We start from the raw sequence: 23,935 nt of genomic DNA, 5'->3' as shown, positions 1-23,935 counted from the left end.
AACCCCCACCCACAGCACCCCTATGCACCACCCTCACACCGACATCCTCCACCCTACAGCACCCCTATGCCCTGCCCCTCACACCTACAGCCTCCACCCTACAGCACCTGTATGCACCTCCCCAACCCCCACCCACAGCACCCCTATGCACCGCCCTCACACCCACATCCTCCACCCTACAGCACCCCTATGCCCTGCCCCTCACACCTACAGCCCCCACCCTACAGCACCTGTATGCACTGCCCCAACCCCCACCCACAGCACCCCTATGCACCGCCCTCACACCCACATCCTCCACCCTACAGCACCTGTATGCACTGCCCCCATCCCCCCCCACAGCACCCCTATGTACTGCCCCTCACACTACAGCCCCCACCCTACAGCACCTGTATGCACTGCCCCCAAACCCCACCCACAGCACCCCTATGCCCTGCCCCTCACACCTACAGCCCCCACCCTACAGCACCTGTATGCACTGCCCCATCCCCCCCCACAGCACCCCTATGTACTGCCCCTCACACTACAGCCCCCACCCTACAGCACCTGTATGCACTGCCCCAACCCCCACCCACAGCACCCCTATGCACCGCCCTCACACCCACATCCTCCACCCTACAGCACCCCTATGCCCTGCCCCTCACACCTACAGCCCCCACCCTACAGCACCTGTATGCACTGCCCCCACCCCCACCCACAGCACCCCTATGCCCTGCCCCTCACACCTACAGCCCCCACCCTACAGCATCTGTATGCACTGCCCCCAACCCCCACCCACAGCACCCCTATGCCCTGCCCCTCACACCTACAGCCCCCACCCTACAGCACCTGTATGCACTGTCTCCACCCCCAATCCCTACTCACAGCACTCCTATACACTGCCCCCCCACCCACAACCCCCACCCTACAGCACCCTTATGAACGGTCACCCCACCCACAGCACCCCCATACACTGTCCCCCACACCCGCAACTCCCACCCTACAGCAGCCCTATGCCCTGCCCCCCCACCCACAACCCCCACCTACAGCACCCCATGCACTGCCCCCACACTCGCAAGCCCCACCCTACAGCGCCCCCATGCACTGCCCCCCACCCACAACCCCCACCCTACAGCACCCCTATGCACTGCCATTCACACCTATAGCTCCCACCCTACAGCACCTGTATGCACTGCTCCCACCCCCCACCCACAGCACCCCTATACACTGTCCCCCACACCCGCAACCCTCACCCTACAGCACCCCTATGCCCTGCCCCCACAATCCCCACCCTACAGCACCCCCATGCACTGCCCATCACACCCAGAACCCCCACCCACAGCGCCCCCATGCACTGCACCCCACACCCAGAACCCCCACCCACAGAGCCCCTATGTATTGGCCCCCACACCCACAACCAGCAACCTACCTGCCAGCCGGCACAATCACCTGTTTAGTCAACACCCCCCAAATCCTGGACACACCCACACCCAGGGCAGTCCCCACCAGCAGGGGGCAGCAGGGACTCACACAAGTATGGGGCAGCAGCAACAGATGCAACCACTTCTGGGGGTGGGCTGGGGACAGCGGTAGACTTTTCAGGACAATTAGCTTGAGATCGTTCCAGGAGCCAGGGAGAGAACCCAGGAGTCCTGGCTCCCAGCTCCCCCTGCTCTAACCACTAGACCCCACTCCCCTCCCGGAGCCGGGGAGAGAACCCAGGATTTCTGGCTCCCAGCCCTGTCCCCTCCAGGACTCCATTTCCCAGGCGGCCCCGCGGAGGGCGGCCCCGGGCGGGCGGACGGCGGCGGCGCGGTGCATGCCGGGGGCTGTAGTCGGCGGCCCGGGCGCTGAAGATGTCCGAGGTGCGGCCGCCCCCGCTGCGGGCCCTGGACGATTTCCTGCTGGGCCCCGCGCGCCTGGCGGCCCCGGACCCGCGCGACCCGCAGCGCTGGAGGAACCGGGTCCTCAACAACCTGCTCTACTATCAGAGCAACTACGGGCTGGGCCTGGGGCTGGCGCTGCTGCTGGGGGGGTCAGTGCAAGGGGTGGGGGCCCTGCAATGTGCGGGGGAGTCAGTGCAAGGGGGGGCGTGCAATATTCGGGGGGGTCAGTGCAAGGGGAGGGGGCCGTGCCTGCTCGGGGGGGGATGAGCGCCGGGGAGGGGTCCTTGCAATGTGCGGGGGGGGGTGTCAGTGCAAGGGAGGGGTGTGCAATGTTCGAGGGGGGTCAGTGCAAGGGGCGGGGGCTGTGCCTGCTCGGGGGGGGTGAGCGCCGGCGGGGGGGTCCGTGCAGGGGCGGGGGGCCGTGCAATGTTGGGGGGTCAGTGCAAGCGGAGGGGTCAGTGCAAGGGGGGGCTGTGCCTGCTCGGGGGGTGCAATGTTGAGGGGGTCAATGCAAGGGATATGGGGCTGTGCAATGTTCGGGGGGTCAGTGCAAGGGGGGGCGTGCATGCTGGGGGGGTCAGTGCAAGAGGTGGGGAGGTGTGCATGCTGGGGGGCGTCAATGCAAGAGGTAGGGGGCATGCATGCTGATGGGGGTCAGTGCAAGGGGTGGGGGGCTTGCATGCTGGTGGGGGTCACTTCAAGGCTTGGGGGGCCATGCAATGTTCAGGGAGGTCAGTGCAAGGGGTGGGGGGCCATGCCTGCTCCCCAGGGAGTCGATACAAGCGGTGGGGGGCCATTTATGCTCTATGCAAGGGGGGGCGCATGCTCCGGGGCGGGGTCAATGCAAAATGTGGACACCGGGACTCCTGGGTTCTCACTCTGCCCTGTCCCGGCAGGTACTTCCGGCCCCTGCACACCCTTCTCTCCAGCTCCACGGTGACCCTCGTCTTCGTCGCCTTCGTCTGGGCGGCCGAGAACAAGGCCCCGATCCGGCGCTTCCGGCGCAGCTACCCCGGCGCCAGCCTCCTGGCCGTGCTGGGGAGCGCCTATGGCCTGGTGTCTCTCTTGGGGGGCTCAGAGGTCTTCCTGCTAACAGTCGCCCTGCCCATCTCCAGTGAGTGGGAGGGGGAGGGATGGGCGGTAGGGTGAGGGGTTGAGGCAGGGCTGATGGGGGTGTCGAATCTATGGGGTCAGGTTAAGTAGGGCCTAGGGAATGCTGTGGGACGGGATGGAACAGAGGAAGAGGGCCAGGTTTGCTGGGGTGGAATTTGGGGGTGAGGACGCATGGGGTAGCAGAGATCAGGGGGGTGGGGTTGATGGGGGAAGTGGAACAGGGGGATTGATGGGAGTGAGTGGGGCAGGCAGGGGGTGAACACAGTGCTTGGGCTGGGGGGAGTCAGATCCACGGGTCACATGCTACATGCTGGCTGGAGGGAGGACAAGGGGTGCACGGCTGTTGCTTCCTGGCAGGCAGATCCATGCATGCAGCCCCCACCCTGGAGGGCAGTTGCATTTCCTAGTCGCAGGCAGCTGGCCGGGCCGTTCCTGCAGCCTCCCTGCTGCAGGCAGTTGCATCTTCGTGCCACGGCTGCTGAAGCATCTGCCAATGCAGGGGCTGCGCTCTGGGGGCCGTGCTGCAAGCATGGGGCAGGGGCGGGGCATGTTAGATGCATTCCTGCTGTGCGTGTCGGTGCAGCCCAGCCACAGCATCCCTGCGTGCAGCAGGCCCCTGCGTTTTCACTGCAAGAGCCAGGCTGGCCGTCACCGCCCTGTTGCATCGGTTGCAGTGACTGGTTGCATGTTAGATGCATGTCCACCGATGCAGACCCCCATGCTGCTGCATCCTTTTGCCAGTGGGCGGGGGCATGGCACATGCATTCTCGCCACAGCATCCATGCGTGCAGTCCCCGCCCTGGTGCCGCTTTTGCTGTGGGAAGTTGCCTGCAAACACGCCCTGCATGGAAACACTGTGGCATGGCAGGCGCATTCTGACAGCCACAGCCACAGCCACACATGCGAGTGGCGGCAGGGAGTAGCAACTTGCTGCTTTGCTGTGTCGCAAGACCTGGGTTGCGGGGGCCTGGGGCAGTTCTTAGCAAGCGATGGGGATGCTTTCAGCCCCCCCCTTTCTCGCTTCCTCCCCACCACCACCACCACCACCACTTGCAGTGATTCTCATCCACGCCTCCGTTCGCCTCCGGAACCTCAAGAATAAAATCGAGAACAAGATCGAGAGCATTGGGCTGAAGAGGACGCCCATGGGGCTACTGCTGGAGGCGATGGGCCAGGAACAAGAAGCTGGCTCTTAAGGAGAGAGACGGACACCCCTCACCGCCGTCCTTCCCACCAGCCCCTCACCGTTGCCTCAGGCCTGCGCTTCGCTACTCTCCTACATGCCCGCCTGCACTACCGTGAAGATGCAGCTTCCCCCTGAGTCGAGTCAGGGCCTTGAGTTTGGACTAGGGGAGGGGATGAGCTACAGCTAACCTGTGGAACTACCTGCCACATGATTTGACCCAGAGGTCCGGAGAGCTTAACAGAAGGAGGAGCTGTAGTTAATCTGTGGAACTACCCTCCACCTGATTTGGCACAGGGGAGAATGGCCTGTGGTTAACCTGTGGCACTACTGCCACCACATGATTTGACCCAGGAGCCCAGTGAGGGGCTGAGAGCTGGATAACCATTTGCATGACCACATGTTTTGAGCCAGGAGCATGGGGAATTCAGCAGAGGAGAGTGGGGTGGGGGGGTTAACCTGTGGAACTACCTGCCACATGATTTGACCCAGGGACCAACCCCCTAGGTCTGTTTATGTAGGCCCTACCTAAATACCTTGTTTATTCGGCAACAAAAGAAACAAGGGGCTGTAACACTGGGAGTGGTGGGGCAGTGGGAAGGGGTGTATTCAAGGGAGCACTGAGGATTCAGTGGGATGCTGTATCTGGCGCTGAGTATTTATCCACAACTCCTCCTATTTATTTGAGGAGCAAATTATTCTAATAAACTTCTGTGCCAGTTCTTGCTATAAATGCTTGCATAGCTTTTTTTGGCAGGGGAGGGGGAGAATGGGGCACAGGGCCTTCCCCCTCTAGGAGGCACTGGCTCTGATCTGGCCCCAGGGGGGGTCTGGCTGGCTCAAAGGGGCAGGGAATGGGGCACGGGGCCTTAACCTATGCAGGGGAAAAAATCCTCAATTCTTTGTGAAGTTGGGAATTTTAACCAAGTTTTCCACATCTCCCCCCAGGAGAAGAAACCTTGGAGAACTCCAAAAACCTGGAAAAACACTTTTTAAAAGACCCTGGAGTCTTTTCCTCCATAGTTGACAGGAAATTAATCCGGGTTTCCCTTCTCACACACACATATTGTGGGGGCAGGGTTGTTAGGGGGAGAAAAAACCCTGGAGAAATCCTCCAAAACCTGGAAAAACAATTTTACAAAGATCCTGGTTCCCCTGGTGAATTTTTTTTTAATCCCATTGGTTTTCCATTCCCCTGCCTCTCTTGTGGTTTATTTGTGGAGTAGGTAAAAAGCTGTGGCTGAACAATGAATTAATTCCCTGTAAGCCTGGAAGAATCCAGGTTTTCTTTACCCCATAGCAGGGGGCATTTTTACTTGGTTTAATGTAGGGTCTCCCAAAGCCACTCAAAGGATAGCCAACAGAATTCATTGTTCTGCTCTAGGAATTAGTGGAGGGCCATTCTCTGGCCTGCATGAGATGAGGAGTTCAGACTGGAAGATCACACAGGTCCCTCCTGATGTGAAATGTAACTGCCCCAAGGAAGTACGCTTTTTACTGTTCTGTGGAACACCTTGCCTCATGATTTCCCCCAGAGGTTTTTAGCAGAGTTCAGTATAGAGCTAGGGGACGAGGAGAAAGGCTGCTGTGTTATACGCGAGGTCAGAGTGGTCCCTTCTGAAAATTTGGAACATCCCCGCTCCAAAATGAAATGAAAACCAGAAAAAAAAATCCCAGCAGGGCACTGCCAGAGGCAATGGTGTCAGTGGTGGGATTCCCAGGTAATTTGCTGGTTTTGGAGAGGGCAGGGCCAGGCCCCTGCCTGACGCACGCTGTATGCCCTGCTGGGAGGGGGGCATTTAATGCCCCATTTGGAGGCAGCGAGTGACTCGTGCCCTTGCCGCGTCAGTCACACTCAAAACAGTTCACACCTCTGCGAGTGACCAGTTCAGGCTTTCTGCTGACTCAGGCAGTGTCAGTTATACTGAGGGAACGTCTACACTTCAAACGCTGCTGAGGCACCTCAGTGGAGACCCTCTAAGCAGCAAGCGCTCACCCATAGTTAATCCAGCTTCCCGAGCGGCGGGAGCTGTGGCGACGGGAGAAGTTCTCCCACCAACCTAGCACTGTCTACATGGGAGGTTAGGTCAGGGTAACTATGTTGCTCGGGGTGTGTGGATTTTTCACACTCCTGAGTGACACACAGTTATACTGATTTAGGTCTGTAGTGCAGACCTGGCTTAAGGACAGTTCATACCTTTGCAAGCGATTGGCTCAGGCTCTCTGCAGAGCCAGGCAGGGATTGGTTCACACCTCTGCAAGCTATTGGCTCGGACTCTCTGCAGACCCAGGCAGAGATCAGTCCCCCCCGCGGGCAGTTCACACCTCTGCAAACAATCAGCTCAGGCTCTCCGCAGACCCAGGCAGGCATCACATATTGGGACATTTCTCCCCAACCGTAAGGGTCAGAAATGCCCTTCCCTCCCTCCACGATAGCCCAGGCTCCGCTCCCGCCGGCGCACCCCCCCCGCACGCCCCCAGCCAAGCCACTACGCCACAACCTTGCCTCTGCGCTCTGTATTATACAAACCCCGTTCTGCACCTTGACCCGTTTGACATTCGCCATAGAAATTCCCACTACAATCCACGTGCTGGGAACGGGACAAAGTCGAGGCCCAGAGCCCGTCGCATGTTGGTGCCTGTCACTACTAACACATGGCCCAGGGGAGGTGGGTATGCACGCGGGACCTGGGGGGGGGGGTACAGTCCCCATCCCCCCACCCCACTTTCCCTGAAATAAAATCCAGTAGGAAAAGGGGAAAAAAAAAAAGTGACCTTCTTGTTTCATGTGCAACTTTGGAAGGAAAATCCACTGGCCATTGGCCGGGGCTGGAATGTCGAGTTTGAGTTCGTTTCCTAAATGAGCCAGATGGGGGGGAGGAGGGGACTGTTCTAGGAGAGGCTTACTGGATGTGGGGAGGGGGATGTGGTGCTGGGGGGGAATGGCCAGGTGCAGGGGAGGGAATATGGGGGGGGGGTCAGGGAGCTGATAGCCCCCCTGCCCTATCTGTCCAGACTTTTAGAAGGGGAAGGGCTTGGGGGGGCAGTTAGTGCCGGTGGTAATGGGGGTTCAGTAGGTGGCTGATTCCCCAGCCAGGACCTGCCCCCCATATCTGAATGTGGGCGGGGCAGACTGAGGTTGCTGGGGGTGTGTCTCAGCCCATGGGGGGAATCCGTGCCCCACACCACCCTAGTGTGGGGGGGAAATATGTGCATCTCCCCCCCCAATCTGCCTGACACTACACACACCCCTGTCCAGCAGGGGAGTGTCCCCCCAGCTTGTGACGTTAACCCCTGGCTGTCTCTGCCCCCCCCGCCCCGGGAGGTCAGACCAGCGTCCCTGGGGGGTGTCTCTCCACATCCAGGGGGGGCCCCAGGCTGGGGGAGGGGGCGCTGGGCCCATCCGGGTAGAGGAGGTCTGCAAAGGGTCTGCCCGACAGAGGCAGAGAGACCGACAGACAGACAGATGGGGGGGCGGGGGTGGTAGAAGAGACAGATGTAGGGTGAGAGACAAGGGTAGGGAGAGAGAAGGAGAGAAGAGAGATTAGCCAGAGGAAGGGATGGGGAGGATTAAGTCATAGCAGAGAGAGTCACCTTTCCCCGGACACCTGGGTCCCTTGCTCCCTTCCCCATGCACACCTGGGTCCCCATCCCACCAGCAACCCAGCAGCAGAGCCAGATGCCTGGGTCCCATCACCTTAAATCCCGCCCCCCCCACACACACACCCACTCCCAGATGCCTGGGTCCTTCCCCCAACGCTGCCCGTGGAGGTGGGGCAGGAAGCAGCTGACAAAAGGCCGACGTCCTAGCAAGAGACACATGAGCCTCCTGCACCCCACAAACCGGCGGGTGCACCCCTGCTGGGAGGGAGCAATGAGAGGGATGATTCCAAGGGGGAGGTTTGGTCCCTTAGGCCCCCCAACCTTAACTCAGGGCTGCCAGCCCCCCCGGCCCCCATACCTGCCCTGCAGCGGCTGCCCAGCGTAGCTCAGCGAATGGGGCAGGTAGCCCCCCGTCTCCGGCCGGGGGTGGGGTTCGGGCCAGCCGTGGGGGGGTCCCCCTCTCCTGTCCCGGGGTGGCGGCAGGCCCCCCCCCGCTCCCCCGGCGTTACGCAGGTACCAGTTCCGGAGCCCCTCCAGGGCCAAGGCTTTGTGGACGGCCCGGGGCGGGCACTGGGGGGCCGGGGGCCGCTGGCTCTGGGGAGGGGGCCCGCAGGACTTGGCACGTCCCGCCCGGCGTGGCAGGGGGCTCTCGGGGTATCCCCAGCCAGGTGGCGGGGGGGCGTCACGGCGTGAGAGGTGATCCCCCGCCGGCCAGCCCTGGCGCTCCAGGTAATAGTCCAACAGGATCTCAGCGTAGGGGGGCCGGGGAGGGCCGCGGAAGGGGGGGTCTTCGGGGGGAGCCCCTCGCTCAATCAGGGCCTCCGAGCTGTTGCTGCGGCGGGTGCGGGCGGTGAAGGCTGGGGGGGCCCGGTCGGCACTGGGGTCCCGGCTGGGGGGGCCAAGCTGGGAGTCCTGGCTCCCTGACCACTGGCGGGTGGCTGGGGGGGCATCTGGCCTGCAGGGGGAGGCAGAAATAAAAGGGGGGTTAGTGAAAGGTGGGGTATAGCAGGCACCCCACATTCAGTACCCCACCCCCACCATGAAGCACAGAGCCCCCCCAATTCATCCCCCAGCCCCAAAACCCAACATCACTCACGCCTCCACCTAGACAGACCCTGCCCAACTCCCACTAAGCAGGACGGGACCCAGGCTCTGCCCTCGGGTGGGAGACCAAGGGGTGAAGCGGAGATGCAATGGGGGGCACTGAGCTGCGGGGGTCAGGTGGGAGGCTGGGCAGGGGGCACTCTCCCCGGGCAGGCAGGGCCGGGCACCATGGGATGATGGAGGTCTCTATGGGGTGCTCCCCCCAGGCAGGGCTGGGCGCCATGAGGCAGGGGGTCTCTATGGGGTGCTCCCCCCAGGCAAGGCTGGGAGATGCCATGAGGCAGGGGGTCTCTATGGGGTGCTCCCCCCAGGCAAGGCTGGGAGATGCCATGAGGCAGGGGGTCTCTATGGGGTGCTCCCCCCAGGCAAGGCTGGGAGATGCCATGAGGCAGGGGGTCTCTATGGGGTGCTCCCCGCAGGCAAGGCTGGGAGATGCCATGAGGCAGGGGGTCTCTATGGGGTGCTCCCCCCAGGCAAGGCTGGGAGATGCCATGAGGCAGGGTGTCTCTATGGGCTGCTCCCCCCAGGCAAGGCTGGGAGATGCCATGAGGCAGGGGGTCTCTATGGGGTGCTCCCCCCAGGCAAGGCTGGGAGATGCCATGAGGCAGGGGGTCTCTATGGGGTGCTCCCCCCAGGCAAGGCTGGGAGATGCCATGAGGCAGGGGGTCTCTAGGGGGCGCTCTGCTCCGGTACCTGACGTTCTGGCTCCCACTGCAGATGTTCCGGGTCAGAACCGGGGTCGCTGGGACGCTCCGGCCCTCAAAACTGGACACGCTCCGGGGCAGGGTCCGGTTCGGGCTGAGGGGAGCAAACCAAACCTGAGACCAGCTGGGCCCACCCTGATGGGGGTCAGGGGGGAGCCCCACTGGCCTGGGGGGGGAAATGGGGGGGTGGGAGGCAGCAGGGGAAACTGGGGTGAGAGGAGCAGGTGGGGGGAGGGACACCGGCCAGTACCCACCTGGTAGGACTGGCTAGCGAGCTGCGGCGGCTGGCGGCCCCCCCGCCCAGCTCCGTGGGGGGCCCTCGCCAGCCAGGCCGGCGGTCAGGGCTGCCGGACACGGTGCGGAGGTGATCCCGGCTGCGGGGGGACGAGGGGCCCCCCTTGGGCGGCTGGAAACCGTGGGGGTCATCTGGGGAGAGAATGTGAGGGATGGAACCCAAGAGTCCTGCTCCCTACTCTGCCTGCACTGTATTCCCCCCTGCCTGCACCCCACTAGTCCTGCCCCCCTGCTCTAATCACTAGCCCCCACTCCCCTCCCAGAGCCAGGGAGAGAACCCAGGTGTCCTGGCTCCCAGACCCCCCTGCTCTAACCACTAGCCCCCACTCCCCTCCCAGAGCCAGGGAGAGAACCCAGGAGTCCTGGCTCCCAGACCCCCCTGCTCTAACCACTAGCCCCCACTCCCCTCCCAGAGCTGGGGAGAGAACCCAGGTGTCCTGACACACTCACCGTTCTCGTGACTGGCCGCTTCAGAGAGGGAGCTGTTCTCGGAGGTGAACGCCTCATCTTGAGAGGGTGGGGAATGGAAAGGGAGATGGGTCAGTGTCCTATAAACCTCCCCCCCCGGGTACCAGCCCCCCCAAGTCTGCGACACCCCCCCAACTCCAGTAGCAGACGTGGGGGGCTGGAACACCCCCTCTTCTGAAAATCTCTGGATGGTGGGGGTCACAAATGCAGCAGGGGACAGTGAGTAGCTGGGGGGGTGACTAAGGGATTTGGGGGGTCGGGGACAGGAACTCAGGAGGGGTCTGGGGGAGGAGGAGGAGATGGGGAAGAATGGGGTGTCCCAGGGGCTAGGGGGGGCATCTGAGAAAGAAAGGGGGCTGTGGGGGATTTAGGGGGTTATGGGGGTGTCTGGGGGGCAACAGGGCTGTCAGGGAGAGAAGGGGTCTGTGGGGGATTTGTGGGGCTATAGGGGATGTCAAAGGGGCTATAGAGGTGTCAGGGAGAAAATTTTGCTGTGGGGGTATTTGGGGGGTTATGAGGGTGTCCGGGGGGGCAACAGGGCTGTCATAGAGAGGGCAATTCAGGGGGTGCCCCATGGGGTCATGCGGGGGGAGATGAAGGTTTAGGGTCCTAGGGGGCTCAGGAACGGTAGGGAGGTCCAGAGTGAGGGGGGGCTGGGATCGGGTCGGGGTGTGTGTGTGGGGGGGTGTCTCTCACCGTGCGCTCCCCGGGGTGCCCCCAGCCGGGCCCGCGTCTCCCCCAGCTGCCCCTCCAGCTCCCGCAGCCGCTGGGCAGCCTCGGCCTGGACCTGCCGGCGCCGGCGCCGCTGCTGCTCCGTCAGCTCCGGGGCCAGGGCCAGGCGCCGAGCAGCCTCCACCACCTGCCGCTGCACGGCCAGCTCCCGGCACAGCTCCCACGCCAGCGCCTGGGGGGACGGGGGGTGAGAGACTGTGTGCCCCCCCCAGCCCAGCCACCGCCCCCCCAGACTCCCACTGCACCCCCCAATCCCCCGGCACAGCTCCCACGCCAGCGCCTGGGGGAACGGGGGGTGAGAGACTGTGTGCCCCCCAGGCCCAGCCACCGCCCCCCCAGACTCCCACTGCACCCCCCAATCCCCCGGCACAGCTCCCACGCCAGCGCCTGGGGGGACGGGGGGTGAGAGACTGTGTGCCCCCCCAGGCCAGCCACCGCCCCCCCAGACTCCCACTGCACCCCCAATCCCCCAGCACAGCTCCCACACCAGCGCCTGGGGGGACAGGGGGTGAGAGACTGTGTGCCCCCCCAGGCCCAGCCACAGCCCCCCCAGACTCCCACTGCACCCCCAATCCCCCAGCACAGCTCCCATGCCAGCCCCTGGGGGGGTTGGGGGTGAGAGACTGCATGCCCCCCCAGGCCCAGCCACAGCCCCCCCAGACTCGCACTGCACTGCCCAATCCTCCTAGCTCCCAGCACAGCTCCCATGCCAGCCCCTGGGGGAGATGGGGGGTGAGAGACTGTCTGCCCCCCCCGGCTCACCCCCCCCCAGTCACAGCACCCCCTCAGGCTCCGGGCTACCCCAATCCCCCCAGCTCCTGGCACAGCTCCAATGACAGTGCCTGGGGAGACAGGTGTGTGTGTGTGTGAGAGACTGTGTCCCCCACACACACCAAGCCACAGCCTCCCCGCACCCACCCCTCTGCCCCGCCCCCGGCTCCCACTATGCCCCCATCCTAGCTCCTGGCACAGCTCCCAGGCCAGCACCTGTGGAGTCTGGGGGGTTAGAGACTGTGCAGCCCCCCAGATCCACTCACAGCCCCACTCCCAACTCCTCCATGCCCCTCCCTTCCCCACAGTCCCACTCCCTCCTTCCTGCCCCCACCCCCAGTCCCCTCCTCACCTCGGCTCCAGGTCCCCGGTGGGCGGGCACCGCTCTCCTCCGGATGAGGTGGGGTCTCTCCCCTGGCTCCAGTGGGTACTCGGGGGGCAGCTTCCCTGTCAGCTCCTGGGGGCAGGCAGGGGCACAAGCATTAGGGGAACAGCCTACTGTCACTAGGCAGCTAATGGTGGAAGATAACAACCTACTACTGCTGGAGGGGATGGGAGGGGGGGATGGAGAAGGATAATAGCCTACTACAGGTGTGAGGCTAATGGAGCTGCACCATTAGATGGGGTGGGGCACTACAGATTGTGGGTTCGAATTGCACTGAAGCTGGAGATGAGGATGACAACGTACTGCCACTGATGGGGGAATAGAGAACAACCTACTAGAGCTACACAGCGAATGGAGCCAGGCCATTAGATCGAGGGGCAGCCTAGGGAGCCGCTCCAGGTTGTGGATTCAAATCCTGGGGAGGACTGGAGACCAAGGATAACAAACTACTACCGCTGATGGGACAGAGCAGGAGAAGAGCCTACTCTGCCTGGGCAGCTCGTGGCACGGCTCCCTCCCATCTAGAGGGGACAGTCCTGGTTCAGATCCCCCTTGGTGCTAGGGGAGAGGCAGAGAAGAGAGAAGGATAACAGCCTACTATAGCTATGCAGCTACCAAGTCACTGCATGGGGGGGGGGGCGGGATCCCGGATACTCACGGCCTCCTGCAGACACAGCCGGCGCAGCTCAGCGACCCGCAGGCCCAGCGCCTCCCGCAGGCCCCGCTGCCGTTCCAGCAGCTCCTGCAGCCGCAGCCGGGCACCGGGTTCCCACCCCAGTGCATCTGCGTGGAGAGGGGAGAGGAGATGGGGGTCAGAGCTGAGGGGGGAGGGATTAGTCGGGGTGGGGGGAGATGGGGAGGGGTCAGAGTTGGTGGTGGGGAGACAGGAGGATGTGAGGGTCACAGCCAGGAAGTGGATACTGGGTAGGGGGCATGGGCAGGCTGGGGAGAACTGTGGGGGTGGGGTCAGGCAAGGGGCGGAGTCAGGGTGGGGGTGTGCTTGGGGGCGGGGCCATTACCTGCAGAGCTGTAGCTGGAAGAGGTGATGAGCTGCCCTTTGACCTCCATGCTGGGGCCAGGGGGGCAGGGTCAGGCCAGGCTAAGAGCCATGAGCCCCCAACCCCAATGTCTGTGGGGGAAGAGAGAGAGAGAGAGACGGGGTGAGGGGGACCCAGGTCACCTCCCCCCATACAGCACCCCCCTGGCCCCAGCCAGCCAGTCCCTGCCCTGGGGCCAGTGCCCCCTACAGGGGAAAGGTCCCATTCCCACCTCCCCCAACTAGTCCTGGGGGGTGGGGGGGATCTCAGGGCTCTGACCTGGAAGGAAAGGAGAGAAATTCCACCGACAAACATCCAGGTGGTCTCTGGCCAGGTCGAGGGAGAGAACCAGGAGTCCTGGCTCCCAACCCACCAAACCCCACTCCCCTCCCAGAGCCAGGGAGCAAACCCAGGAGTCCTGGCTCCCAGCCCTCTGCTCTAACCACCAGCCCCCACTCCCCACCCAAAGGGAACAGGCCATCTAATCTCTGCCCTGCCCCCCCCCCATCATCCAGGACTCTCCAATGTCCCCCGTCCCCCACAAAGGGACCAGGGGGAACCAGGCTTCTGGGATGGTTCCTGTAGGGTGCCCCAAAGGGCTGGGGGCAAGACTGACACCAGCCTCAGGCCCTGCCCCCAGCACTCCCAGCCCCCAGAGGTGGGCCAGGGACCCAGGCATCCAGATCCATACCCCTGAACTCCATCCCAGCAACCTCGGGAGGAGAAATGGGATCCGTGCCCCTCAGAACTGCCTGCCAGGCTCCAGCCCAGGGATGGGGGAGGGCAGGATTCAGAAAGGGACCCCAGTGTCCGGGAAGGTGAGGGGTCCTCAATCGACAGCAGCGAATTCCTGTTCCATGAATGTTTCTTGTTCACAGCCCCTAGGCTGGGCTGGCAGGAGCTGTGGGTTGGGAGTGAGGGGCACCGGTAGGGCTGGGGGGGCTGCAGGGCAGGAGTGAGGGGCACTGGCAGGGCTGGGGGGGCAAGGGGCTGCGGGGCAGGAGTGAGGGGCACCAGCAGGGCTGGGGGCTGCAAGTCAGGCATGAGGGGCACCGGCAGGGCTGGACTAGCAGGGGGCTGGGGGGCAGGAGTGAGGGGCACCAGCAGGCCTGTGCGGGGGAGCAAGGGGCACTGGCTGGGCGGGGGGGGCTGCGGGGCAGGAGTGAGGGGCACCGGCAGGGCTGGAGGGGCTGCGGGGCAGGAGCGAGGGGCACCAGCAGGGCTGGACTAGCAGGGGGCTGGGGGGTGGGAGTGAGGGGCACCAGCAGGGCTGTGTGGGGGGAGCGAGGGGCACTGGCTGGGCGGGGGGGCTGTGGCAGGAGTGAGGGGCACCGGCAGGGCTGGAGGGGCTGCGGGGCAGGAGTGAGGGGCACCGACAGGGCTGGACTAGCAAGGGGCTGTGGGGCGGGAGTGAGGGGCACCAGCAGGGCTGGGGGGGAGCGAGGGGCACCGGCAGGGCTCGGGGGGGGGCAGGGGGCTGCAGTTTGAGAGTGAGGGGCACCGGCAGGGCTCGAGGGGGCAGGGGGCTGCGGGTCGGGAGTGAGGGGCACCAGCAGGGCTCGGGGAGCACCGGAAGTCCTTGCGACACCCCACACCGGCACGTCACAGCGTCTGGCCCCTGGGGCGCGTCTGATTCCCAGCCCCAGCTCAGCCCGGGGCAGGACCCGACAGGTCCCTCCTGGGATCCTCACAGCAGCAGTTTCCTGCGAATACCTTCAGCGCTGTCCCGGGGAGCTTCCGGCCCCACCGCCTCCTAGAGAACCCAGGAGTCCTGGCTTCCACCCCACCCCCTCTAACCACCAGCCCCCGCTCCCCTCCCAGAGCCAGGAGAGAACCCAGGAGTCCCGGCCCCCAGCCCCCCCTGCTCTAACCACCAGCCCCCACTCCCCTCCCAGAGCCGAGGAGAACCCAGGAGTCCGGGCTCCCAGCCCCCCTGCTCTAACCACCAGCCCCTACTCCCCTCCCAGAGCCTGGGAGAACCCAGGAGTCCGGGCTCTCAGCTGAGGGGGACACTGTGTTTTATAGCTTTTTTGGGGAGGAGGGGGAGTTCAGTGCTGGGCAGCGGAGCTCAGCAGCCGGCCCCGCCCCCATTGCATTCCGGAGTGACTCCGGAGTGACCCCGGGGGCCTGAGAGCAGCCCTGCCCCCCAACACGCTAACTTTGTTCAACGAGCTCTCACCCTCGGGAGGCTGGGATGGGGGGGGTTGTTCCCCTCCCCCCTTCTCAGGGTTTTTGGGGGGCTGGGGGCACGACTCACCTAGGGGGCGCGGCGAGCCCCCCACCCCACGCGAGACCGACCCGCGGGAGGCTGGAACGAAGTGCCGCGATCCGCAGCCGGGGCGGCGAGCGGGGGCGGGGCCGCGCCTTTAACCCCTGGCGCGCCGGGGCCGGGCCGGACTCACCCGCCGCCAGGTCCCGCCCCGGACACGCAGCCAGGTACCGCCCGGGACACGCACAAGCAGGGACACACAGACCCAGATACACACTGCCCGGGACACACACACACAGGTACACACAGCCAGGGACACACAGACCCAGATACACACTGCCCGGGACACACACACACAGGAACACACAGCCAGGTACCGCCTGGGACACGCACAGCCAGGGACACGCACAGCCAGGGACACACAGACCCAGATACACACTGCCCGGGACACGCAGCCAGGTACCGCCCGGGACACGCACAGGCAGGGACACACAGACCCAGATACACACTGCCCGGGACACACACACACAGGTACACACAGCCAGGTACCGCCTGGGACACGCACAGCCAGGGACACACAGACCCAGATACACACTGCCCGGGACACACACACACAGGAACACACAGCCAGGTACCGCCTGGGACACGCACAGCCAGGGACACGCACAGCCAGGGACACACAGACCCAGATACACACTGCCCGGGACACGCAGCCAGGTACCGCCCGGGACACGCACAGGCAGGGACACACAGACCCAGATACACACTGCCCGGGACACACACACACAGGTACACACAGCCAGGTACCGCCTGGGACACGCACAGCCAGGGACACACAGACCCAGATACACACTGCCCGGGACACACACACACAGGTACACACAGCCAGGGACACACAGACCCAGATACACACCACCTGGAACACACAGGCGCACAGTGCCCGGGACACACACAGCCAGGTACCACCCAGGACACGCTCAGCCAGGGACACAGACCCAGATACACACTGCCCGGGACACACACACACAGGTACACACTGCCCGGGACACACATACACAGGTACACACAGCCAGGTACTGCCTGGGACACGCACAGGCAAGGACGCACAGACCCAGATACACACTGCCCGGGACACACACACACAGGTACACACAGTCAGGTACCGCCTGGGACACACACAGCCAGGGACACACAGACCCAGATACACACCGCCCGGGACACACAGGTACACACTGTCTGGGACACACATACACAGGTACACACAGCCAGGGACACACAGACCCAGATACACACCACCTGGGACACATAAGTGCACACTGTCCGGGACACATACAGCCAGGTACCACCCGGGACATGCACAGCCAGGGACACAGACCCAGATACACACTGCTCGGGACACACACGCACAGGTACACACTGCCCGGGACACACACACACGGGTACACACAGCCAGGTACCGCCTGGGACATGCACAGCCAGGGACACACACACGCAGATACACCACCTGGGACACACAGACATAGGTACACACAGCCAGGTACAGGCCGCCAAGCACAGCACAGCCCGGGACACGCACACACAGGTACACACCACCTGGGACACGCACACACAGGTACACACCGCCTGGGACATACAAACACAGGTAAACACAACCAGGTACCGCCCGGGACACGCACAACCAGGGTCACACACATTCAGGTACACGCTGCCCAGGACACACACATTCAGGTACACACCACCTGGGACACACACAGCCAGGTCCAGGCTGCCCAGGACACACACAGCCAGGGACACACAGACACAGGTACACACAGCCAGATTCCCCCTGGGACAGGCACAGGCAGGGGGACACACACCCAGGTACCGCTCCAGACATGCAGCCAGGTACAGGCTGCCCAGGACACACACAGCCAGGGACACACAGACACAGGTACACACAGCCAGGTACCGCCTGGGACACACACAGGCAGGGACACGCCTGCTGCTCCCAGATACGCACACCCAGGCACGGCCGGTTTTAGGCCAATTCCACCAATTCCCCTGAATCAGGCCCCGTGCCCAGTGAAAACCTCTTCTCTGGCTAGAGGCGTCTTTTGAATTTTTACTCACCTGGCGGCGCTCCGGGTCTTCGGCGGTGGGTCCTTCGCTTGCTCTGGGTCTTCGGTGGCACTTCGGCGGTGGGTCCCTGAGTGCCACCGAAGATCTGGAGCAAGTGAAGGACCTGCCGCCGAAGACCCGGAGCGCCGCCCGGTGAGTACAAGTCCCATGTGTTTTTTTACATTTTTTTTTTAATAGTCATCCCTGCTGGGGCCCCGTCGAAACTGTTCGAATTGGGCCTCACACTTCCTAAAGCCGGCCCTGCACCCAGGTACACACCACTTGGGACAGGCACAACAGGGGACATGGCGCCTGCCCGGGACACACACTCAGGTACACACCGCCCAGGACTCACACACTCAGGTATCACACGGGACACACAGATACAGGGACACACTGCCCGGGACACACATATCCAGGTACACACAGCCAGATACCGCCCAGGACATGCACAGCCAGGGACACACAGACACAGGTACACACTGCCCGGGACACACACAGACACAGGTACACACCGCCCGGGACACACACAGACACAGGTACACACAGCCAGGTACCGCCCGGGACACGCACAGCCAGGGACAGGCCGACAGGGGGACACACAGCCAGGGACATGCCTGTGGCTCCCAGACACACACATCCAGGCACACACCACTTGGGACACACCCAACCAGGGACACGCTGCCTGCGTGGGACACACAAACAGGTACACTCTGCCAGGTACCACCTGGGACACTAACAACCAGGGTGACACCTGCCGCTCCCGGATATGCACACCCAGGTACACACCAAGCAGGACATGCATACCCAGGGACAGCCAGGGACACACACACAGAGTGCCACGCCTGCTGCTCCCAGACATTCACACCCAGGTACACACCACCTGGAACACACGCACCCAGGGACACACACACCCAGATACACACCAGCCAGGACACACGCAGCCTGGGCCATGCAGCCAGTGACACATGCACCAGGACATAGCACCTGAAACACACAAACTGGGACATGCACCCAGGGATCTACACAGCATGCGTGACACACACATAGATCTCCACATGCAGAGTGAGACACAACACACACGGATGCACACACACACTGATCTCTTCCTCTGTCACACAGATACACACTCACGTACACATAACACAGACATGTTCAAGGTAACAGATGTACACACCAGGCAAATACACAGAGTAACACACACTGCAACCACACATACCCAGGCCAAGACACACACAGACTAACACCTACACCAGGCAACACACACCAGGTAACATTATAACACACTAGCAAATCAACACATGCTAACACAACAACACAACACAAAACACACAGACAGTAACACCACACGAGATAATGCACGCTCTAACACACCACAGTCTCACACACAAAATGATACACAACACACACATCCAATAACACCCACATAAGAAAACGCACTCTGAGACAATGACACAGTGACACCACAACACACACACGAGCAGGGTAGCACACACTCTAACACACCGACAGACAATCTCCGGAGAACCCAGGCATCCAGCAGGAACCACAGGTGCTGCTGGGGTTAAGCGGCCCTGGATTGAGGGGCTCCCCCCCGATGTATTTGGGGCCCCTCCGGCCCGGTGGCTGGGTGGGTGGCAGGGCCTGTTTGCAATGCCCCCCGCCCCCATGGCATAGGGCTGGGGCAGGGATTCCACACATTCCTGGCTGCAGGCCCAGGCAGGTACAGAGCGAGGGGGGAGGAGGCTGCCCCACGGTGCCCCCCCACAGCACAGCCTCGCCCCACGGTGCCCCCCCACAGCACAGCCTCACCCCACAGTGTGGCCCCACTGAACATGCCCCATAGCGCAGCCCCACTGAACCTGCCCCACAACTCCCCCTGAGGCTCCGCACAGCCCCACTGAATTCACCCCATAGCTCCCCCTGCCCACAGCCCCCCCACAGTGCCCAGCCCTGCCAGGAGGGAGTGCCCCCTGCTGGTATCCCCTGATTGTGCTCCTACCTGGTCCCCCAGCCAGGGGCTGAACCAAGTGGCCGCCCCACAGCAAAGGGCCAGCCCCGTCCCCCGCTAGCAAAGATGTGCTGACAAGGTTCGCTGCCAGAAAAGCCGGAAAGGATCTGTGTGAAATTCACCCCTGGACTCACCAGGGTTTCCTGCTCAAGGAAACTGTTTGGGACGCTGGCCCCCAGGAAACGGAACCCCTGCTCGCAGCAATGTGTTTCCCTTTCAGCAGCTGTTCCACAGTCATCCCACCCCAGAGGCGGCTGCATCTCAGCGCCAGATGAGCGGTCCCCGTGTAACATTATGTGCGGCTGTTCCCCAGTCACCCCACCCCAGAGGTGGCTGCATCTCAGCGCGCGGTGTGGTACTGTGTGTGGCCTTTCCCCAGATGCCCCACCCCAGAGGTGGCTGCATCCCAGAGGTGGATAAACCGTCCCTGTGCAGCGGTTCCCCAGTTGCCCCTGCCCCGGAGTTAGTTGCAACACACTCCACCAGCTAATGACACTGTGTACTTTCCCTCCTCTCTCAAAGGCACAAGGACACCGGTGGCACCAGTCGGACGGGCCTCCTACATTCCAGAGTCCCGGCATAACCAGCCCAGGAATGATTCATCTATCGGAAGGCAGCCAGGACTCCTGGGTTCCATCCCCAGCTCCGGGAGGGAAGTGGGGTCTAGTGGTTAGAGCAGGGTGGCTGGGAGCCTGGACTCCTGGGTTCTCTCCTGGCTCTGGGAGGGGAGTGGGGTCTGGTGGTTAATGCTGGAGGGCTGGGAGCCAGGACTCCTGGGTTCTTTCCCAGCTGTGGGAGTGGAGTGAGGTCTAGTGCTTAGAGCAGGGGTCTGGGAGCCAGGACTCCTGGGTTCTCTCCTGGCTCTGGGAGGGGAGTGGGGTCTGGTGGTTAATGCTGGAGGGCTGGGAGCCAGGACTCCTGGGTTCTTTCCCAGCTGTGGGAGTGGAGTGAGGTCTAGTGCTTAGAGCAGGGGTCTGGGAGACGGACTCCTGGGTTCTCTCCCCGGTTCAGTGCAGGGAGGGGCCCCTCAGTCCATTTTCCTGACTCTCATTAAAATTGGGATTAACGAGTCAGCGGTTGCCAGTGCAATCAGCTGACTCCAAAGCTGATTAGGGGGCCAGAGAGAATCCCTGAGTCAGGGCCTGGGTCCCTCCAGCCCCCCTCTGGCCTGTGCACGTTGATGGCAGGGGTGGGCTCTTTCCTCTTTGGCACTGCAAGGGTTAAAATGCCCCCTGCCCGCCCCACTGAGGGAGGACAGGTGCTGGGCCAGGGAGATTCAGCAGCAACTTCTCCCGGCACCACAGAGTAGGTCACTGCCATGCCGCCAGACCAAAGCACTGCTAACCCCCCCACACCAGGAACCCAGGCTCCCAGCCCCCCGGCACTAACCACCAGACCCCACTCCCTTCCCAGAGCCGGGCAGAGAACCCAGGAGTCCTGGCTCCCAGCCCCCTGGCACTAACCACTAGACCACACTCCCCTCCCAGAGCCAGGAAGGAACCCAGGAGTCCTGGCTCCCAGCCCCCCCTGCCTCTAACCACCAGAGCCCACTCCCCTCTGGGAGCAGGGGAGAGAGCCCAGGAGTTCTGGCTCCCAGTCCCTCTCTCTGCCCCCTTTAGCCCACTAGCAACTCAGCATCGATTCCCCCCTGCCCCTGTTTCCAGTTGAAGTTACCCTCAGAACAGCCACCCCAACTGCCCCCTCACGGGACCAGAGTCACCCCACAGGGAAGCTGAGATGCAGCCACCTCTGGGGCGGAGCAGCTGCACAGGAGGTCAGGAACACATTCCAGGTAAGCTCTGCCAATCCCCCCAGCCCCCACAGTACAGCACCCACCTGCCCTCCGGCCTGCTCCCCACCCCACGGTGCCCCCCAGCGCCCGGCCCTGACTGCCAGGGGAGAGTTTATCCCAGTCCACACGCACATCCCTGAGCCAGCCAGTCCCCCGCCCTGGGGCCAGATGGGAACCAGTGCCCCTCAGAGGGGACAGACCCTGGGCCCCATTCCCCACCTCCCTGCACCAGCCAGTCCCCCTACAACCTATTTTCCAGGGGGGTCCCTCTTACCTTTCCTCTCTGGAATGCGCTGTTCTGCTTCCTGGATTGGTGGATGCACAACCGCCGTGTGTGTGTATGTGTGTGTGGCCCCAGTCCAGGAGTGCAAGGGGGGACCCCAAGCTTCCCCCCCCCCCCGGTTTAATCCATCCAGCCAGTTCCCGGATCCATCCCAGCTCTTTTTCTGCTGAAACTGCCCAGGCTACACCTCCCCTGCGCCTGTTTCACACCCTCCCTGCTGCCAACAGGCGGAGGAGGGAGGGAGGGTGTGCGGGGGGGTTGTACAGTCGGACAGTTGCTGGCTGGTTATTGGCCATGGGCAAATCGGCTCCCGATGCACAGATAGAGACACATTGTCACAGGCCGGGTGTAGCCCCCCCCCCCCCCTGCACAGGCAGGCCGGGTGTAGCTCACACACACACAGCGTGTGTTGTCATTCCAATTCGCCTGCTCCAGGGGTTAACCCTTGGGGCGCTGGGGGGAATGGAGGGGGCGGGGCCCGATGTGACGCAGAGATTGGCTGTAAGGGGGGGGGGCTGTAGGGGGTACACACACCACAACACAGAGCTGGCCAGACACACACACCAGGACAACTGATACAAAGAGGCACCTCCTCACCCTGACAACTGGCAGACACAGAGGTGCACAATCCCCCCCCCAACTGATACACAGGTAGACAATTGCGCACACAGATGCACAGTCACACACACAGACACACTGACAAACAACTGCACACACCACCTGACAGACACCTAGAGACACAGCATCAGACACACACCATGACAACCGATACACACAGAGAAATACACCGTCGCACACATACCACGACAGCTGATACACACAGTGATGCACAACTGAACGCACGTGACATCTGATACACACAGCTACACAATCACACACACCATGACAACTACTACATAAACAGGCATACACAATCACACACACATATCACGAGAACTGATACACACAGAGACAATCACACACACACCACAACAGCTGACATACACATACACACAAAATCAGACACACACAATGACAACTGATACCCACAAAGAGCTGCGCAATCAGACCAGGGCAACTGATACGCAGAGATGCACAATCACACACATACACCACAACAATCAATACACAGAGAGAGAGAGACGATCACACATCCGCCAACAAAACTGACACACACACACAATCTTCCACGCACAACGATGACTGACAGACACACAGCAACAACTCGCCCACACAAACCACAAACCACTAGTGACAGAGACACACTCATGGACACAAGCCCCACACACTGTCAGACACACAGGCAGACTCACAAACGCACACACACAATCAGAGAAGGGAGCTCAGCCCGAGGGGCTTACGGGTGGGACCCCTGAAAATCCATGTGAGGCTTTGAGCCTAACGCTGCGCCCCACGTAACCCCAGTCAGAACCCGGGGGGGGCTCTGACCCCCCTTGGCCTAGGCAAGTCCTGGTCTGGTAAGAGCAACCCCTGCTGGCCAACCCTGGAACTGCACCCACAACTGTTCCCCATACAGATCTAGGGGCTCCTGCGGGTGGGGAGTGAGGGGCACCAGCAGAGCTGGGGGAGCCTAGGGCTGGGCTGGCAGGGGCTGCTGGTCGGGACTGAGGGGCACCAGCAGGGCTGAGATGGGATGTGGGGGGGATCCCAGGGTTGGGCGAGCAGGGGGCTGCGGGTCGGGAGAGAGGGGCACCAGCAGAGCTGGGGGAGCCCAGGGCTGGGCTGGCTGGGACTGCGGTCGGGAGTGAGGGGCACTGGCTGGGCTGGGGGCGGGGAGCCCAGTGAGGGGCACCGATAGGACTGCGGGAGGGGTCAGGGCTAGGCTGGCAGGGGGCTGTGGGTCGGGAGTGAGGGACCCTGGCAGGGCGTGGGGGTGCAGGGTTGGGCTGGCAGGGGCTGTGGGTCGGGAGTTAGGGGCACTGGCAGGGCTGGAGGGGGGAGCCCAGGGCTGCAGGTCGGGAGTGAGGGACCCTGGCAGGGCAGGGTTGGGCTGGCAGGGGCTGTGGGTCGGGAGTTAGGAACCCTGGCAGGGCTGGGAGGGGGGAGCCCAGCGAGGGGCACCGACAGGACTTGGGGGGTTCAGGGCCAGGCTGGCAGGGGCTGTGGGTCGGGAGTTAGCGGCACTGGCAGGGCTGGGAGGGGGGAGCCCAGGTCGGGGTGAGGGGCACCAGCACAGTTTGGAGGGGCAGGGCTGGGTTGGGAGTGAGGGGCGCTGGCAGGGCTGGTGGAGGGGAAAGCCCAGGGATGGGCTGGCGGGGGGCTGCAGGTCGGGAGTGAGGGGCACCAG

The 23,935-nt window shown here is 62.9% G+C and overlaps 3 protein-coding genes across 9 annotated transcripts; 2 read left to right on the top strand and 1 right to left on the bottom strand.

The window, feature by feature from the left end:
* Positions 1-1,815: 1,815 nt before the first annotated feature.
* PRAF2 (PRA1 domain family member 2) lies at positions 1,816-5,450 on the top strand. Of its 2 annotated transcripts, none has more exons than XM_050927400.1 (3): positions 1,816-2,011; positions 2,759-2,976; positions 5,107-5,450. In XM_050927400.1, the coding sequence occupies exons 1-3, from the start codon at positions 1,833-1,835 to the stop codon at positions 5,382-5,384; spliced, it is 675 nt and encodes a 224-aa protein (XP_050783357.1). In that variant the 5' UTR covers positions 1,816-1,832; the 3' UTR covers positions 5,385-5,450. The 2 variants fall into 2 exon arrangements, with proteins under 2 accessions (XP_050783357.1, XP_050783358.1); XM_050927401.1 differs by lacking the exon at positions 5,107-5,450 and adding an exon at positions 4,032-4,891.
* A 1,209-nt stretch (positions 5,451-6,659) lies between these two features.
* Positions 6,660-23,380, bottom strand: CCDC120 (coiled-coil domain containing 120). Of its 6 annotated transcripts, none has more exons than XM_050927280.1 (10): positions 21,640-23,380; positions 13,239-13,348; positions 12,878-13,002; positions 12,187-12,291; positions 11,028-11,235; positions 10,314-10,370; positions 9,824-9,995; positions 9,559-9,663; positions 8,120-8,716; positions 6,660-7,587 (listed from the first exon to the last, which is right to left on the bottom strand). In XM_050927280.1, the coding sequence occupies exons 2-10, from the start codon at positions 13,285-13,287 to the stop codon at positions 7,485-7,487; spliced, it is 1,521 nt and encodes a 506-aa protein (XP_050783237.1). In that variant the 5' UTR covers positions 13,288-13,348; positions 21,640-23,380; the 3' UTR covers positions 6,660-7,484. The 6 variants fall into 6 exon arrangements, 5 of the variants coding, with proteins under 5 accessions (XP_050783237.1, XP_050783240.1, XP_050783239.1 ...); XM_050927283.1 differs by lacking the exon at positions 21,640-23,380 and adding an exon at positions 19,708-19,835; XM_050927282.1 differs by lacking the exon at positions 21,640-23,380 and adding an exon at positions 19,565-19,675.
* Positions 14,030-22,036, top strand: LOC127036877 (uncharacterized protein SPEM3-like). The gene is made up of 7 exons (XM_050928150.1): positions 14,030-14,074; positions 15,518-15,668; positions 16,183-16,340; positions 16,611-16,918; positions 17,284-17,325; positions 18,038-18,434; positions 22,022-22,036. Exons 1-7 carry the CDS (start codon positions 14,030-14,032, stop codon positions 22,034-22,036), a joined length of 1,116 nt encoding a protein of 371 aa, XP_050784107.1.
* Positions 23,381-23,935: the final 555 nt, after the last annotated feature.

Source organism: Gopherus flavomarginatus, chromosome 18, assembly GCF_025201925.1.
Source record: "Gopherus flavomarginatus isolate rGopFla2 chromosome 18, rGopFla2.mat.asm, whole genome shotgun sequence".
Classification (NCBI taxonomy): Eukaryota; Metazoa; Chordata; order Testudines; family Testudinidae; genus Gopherus; species Gopherus flavomarginatus.
This window is presented reverse-complemented; position numbering and strand designations above follow the sequence as displayed.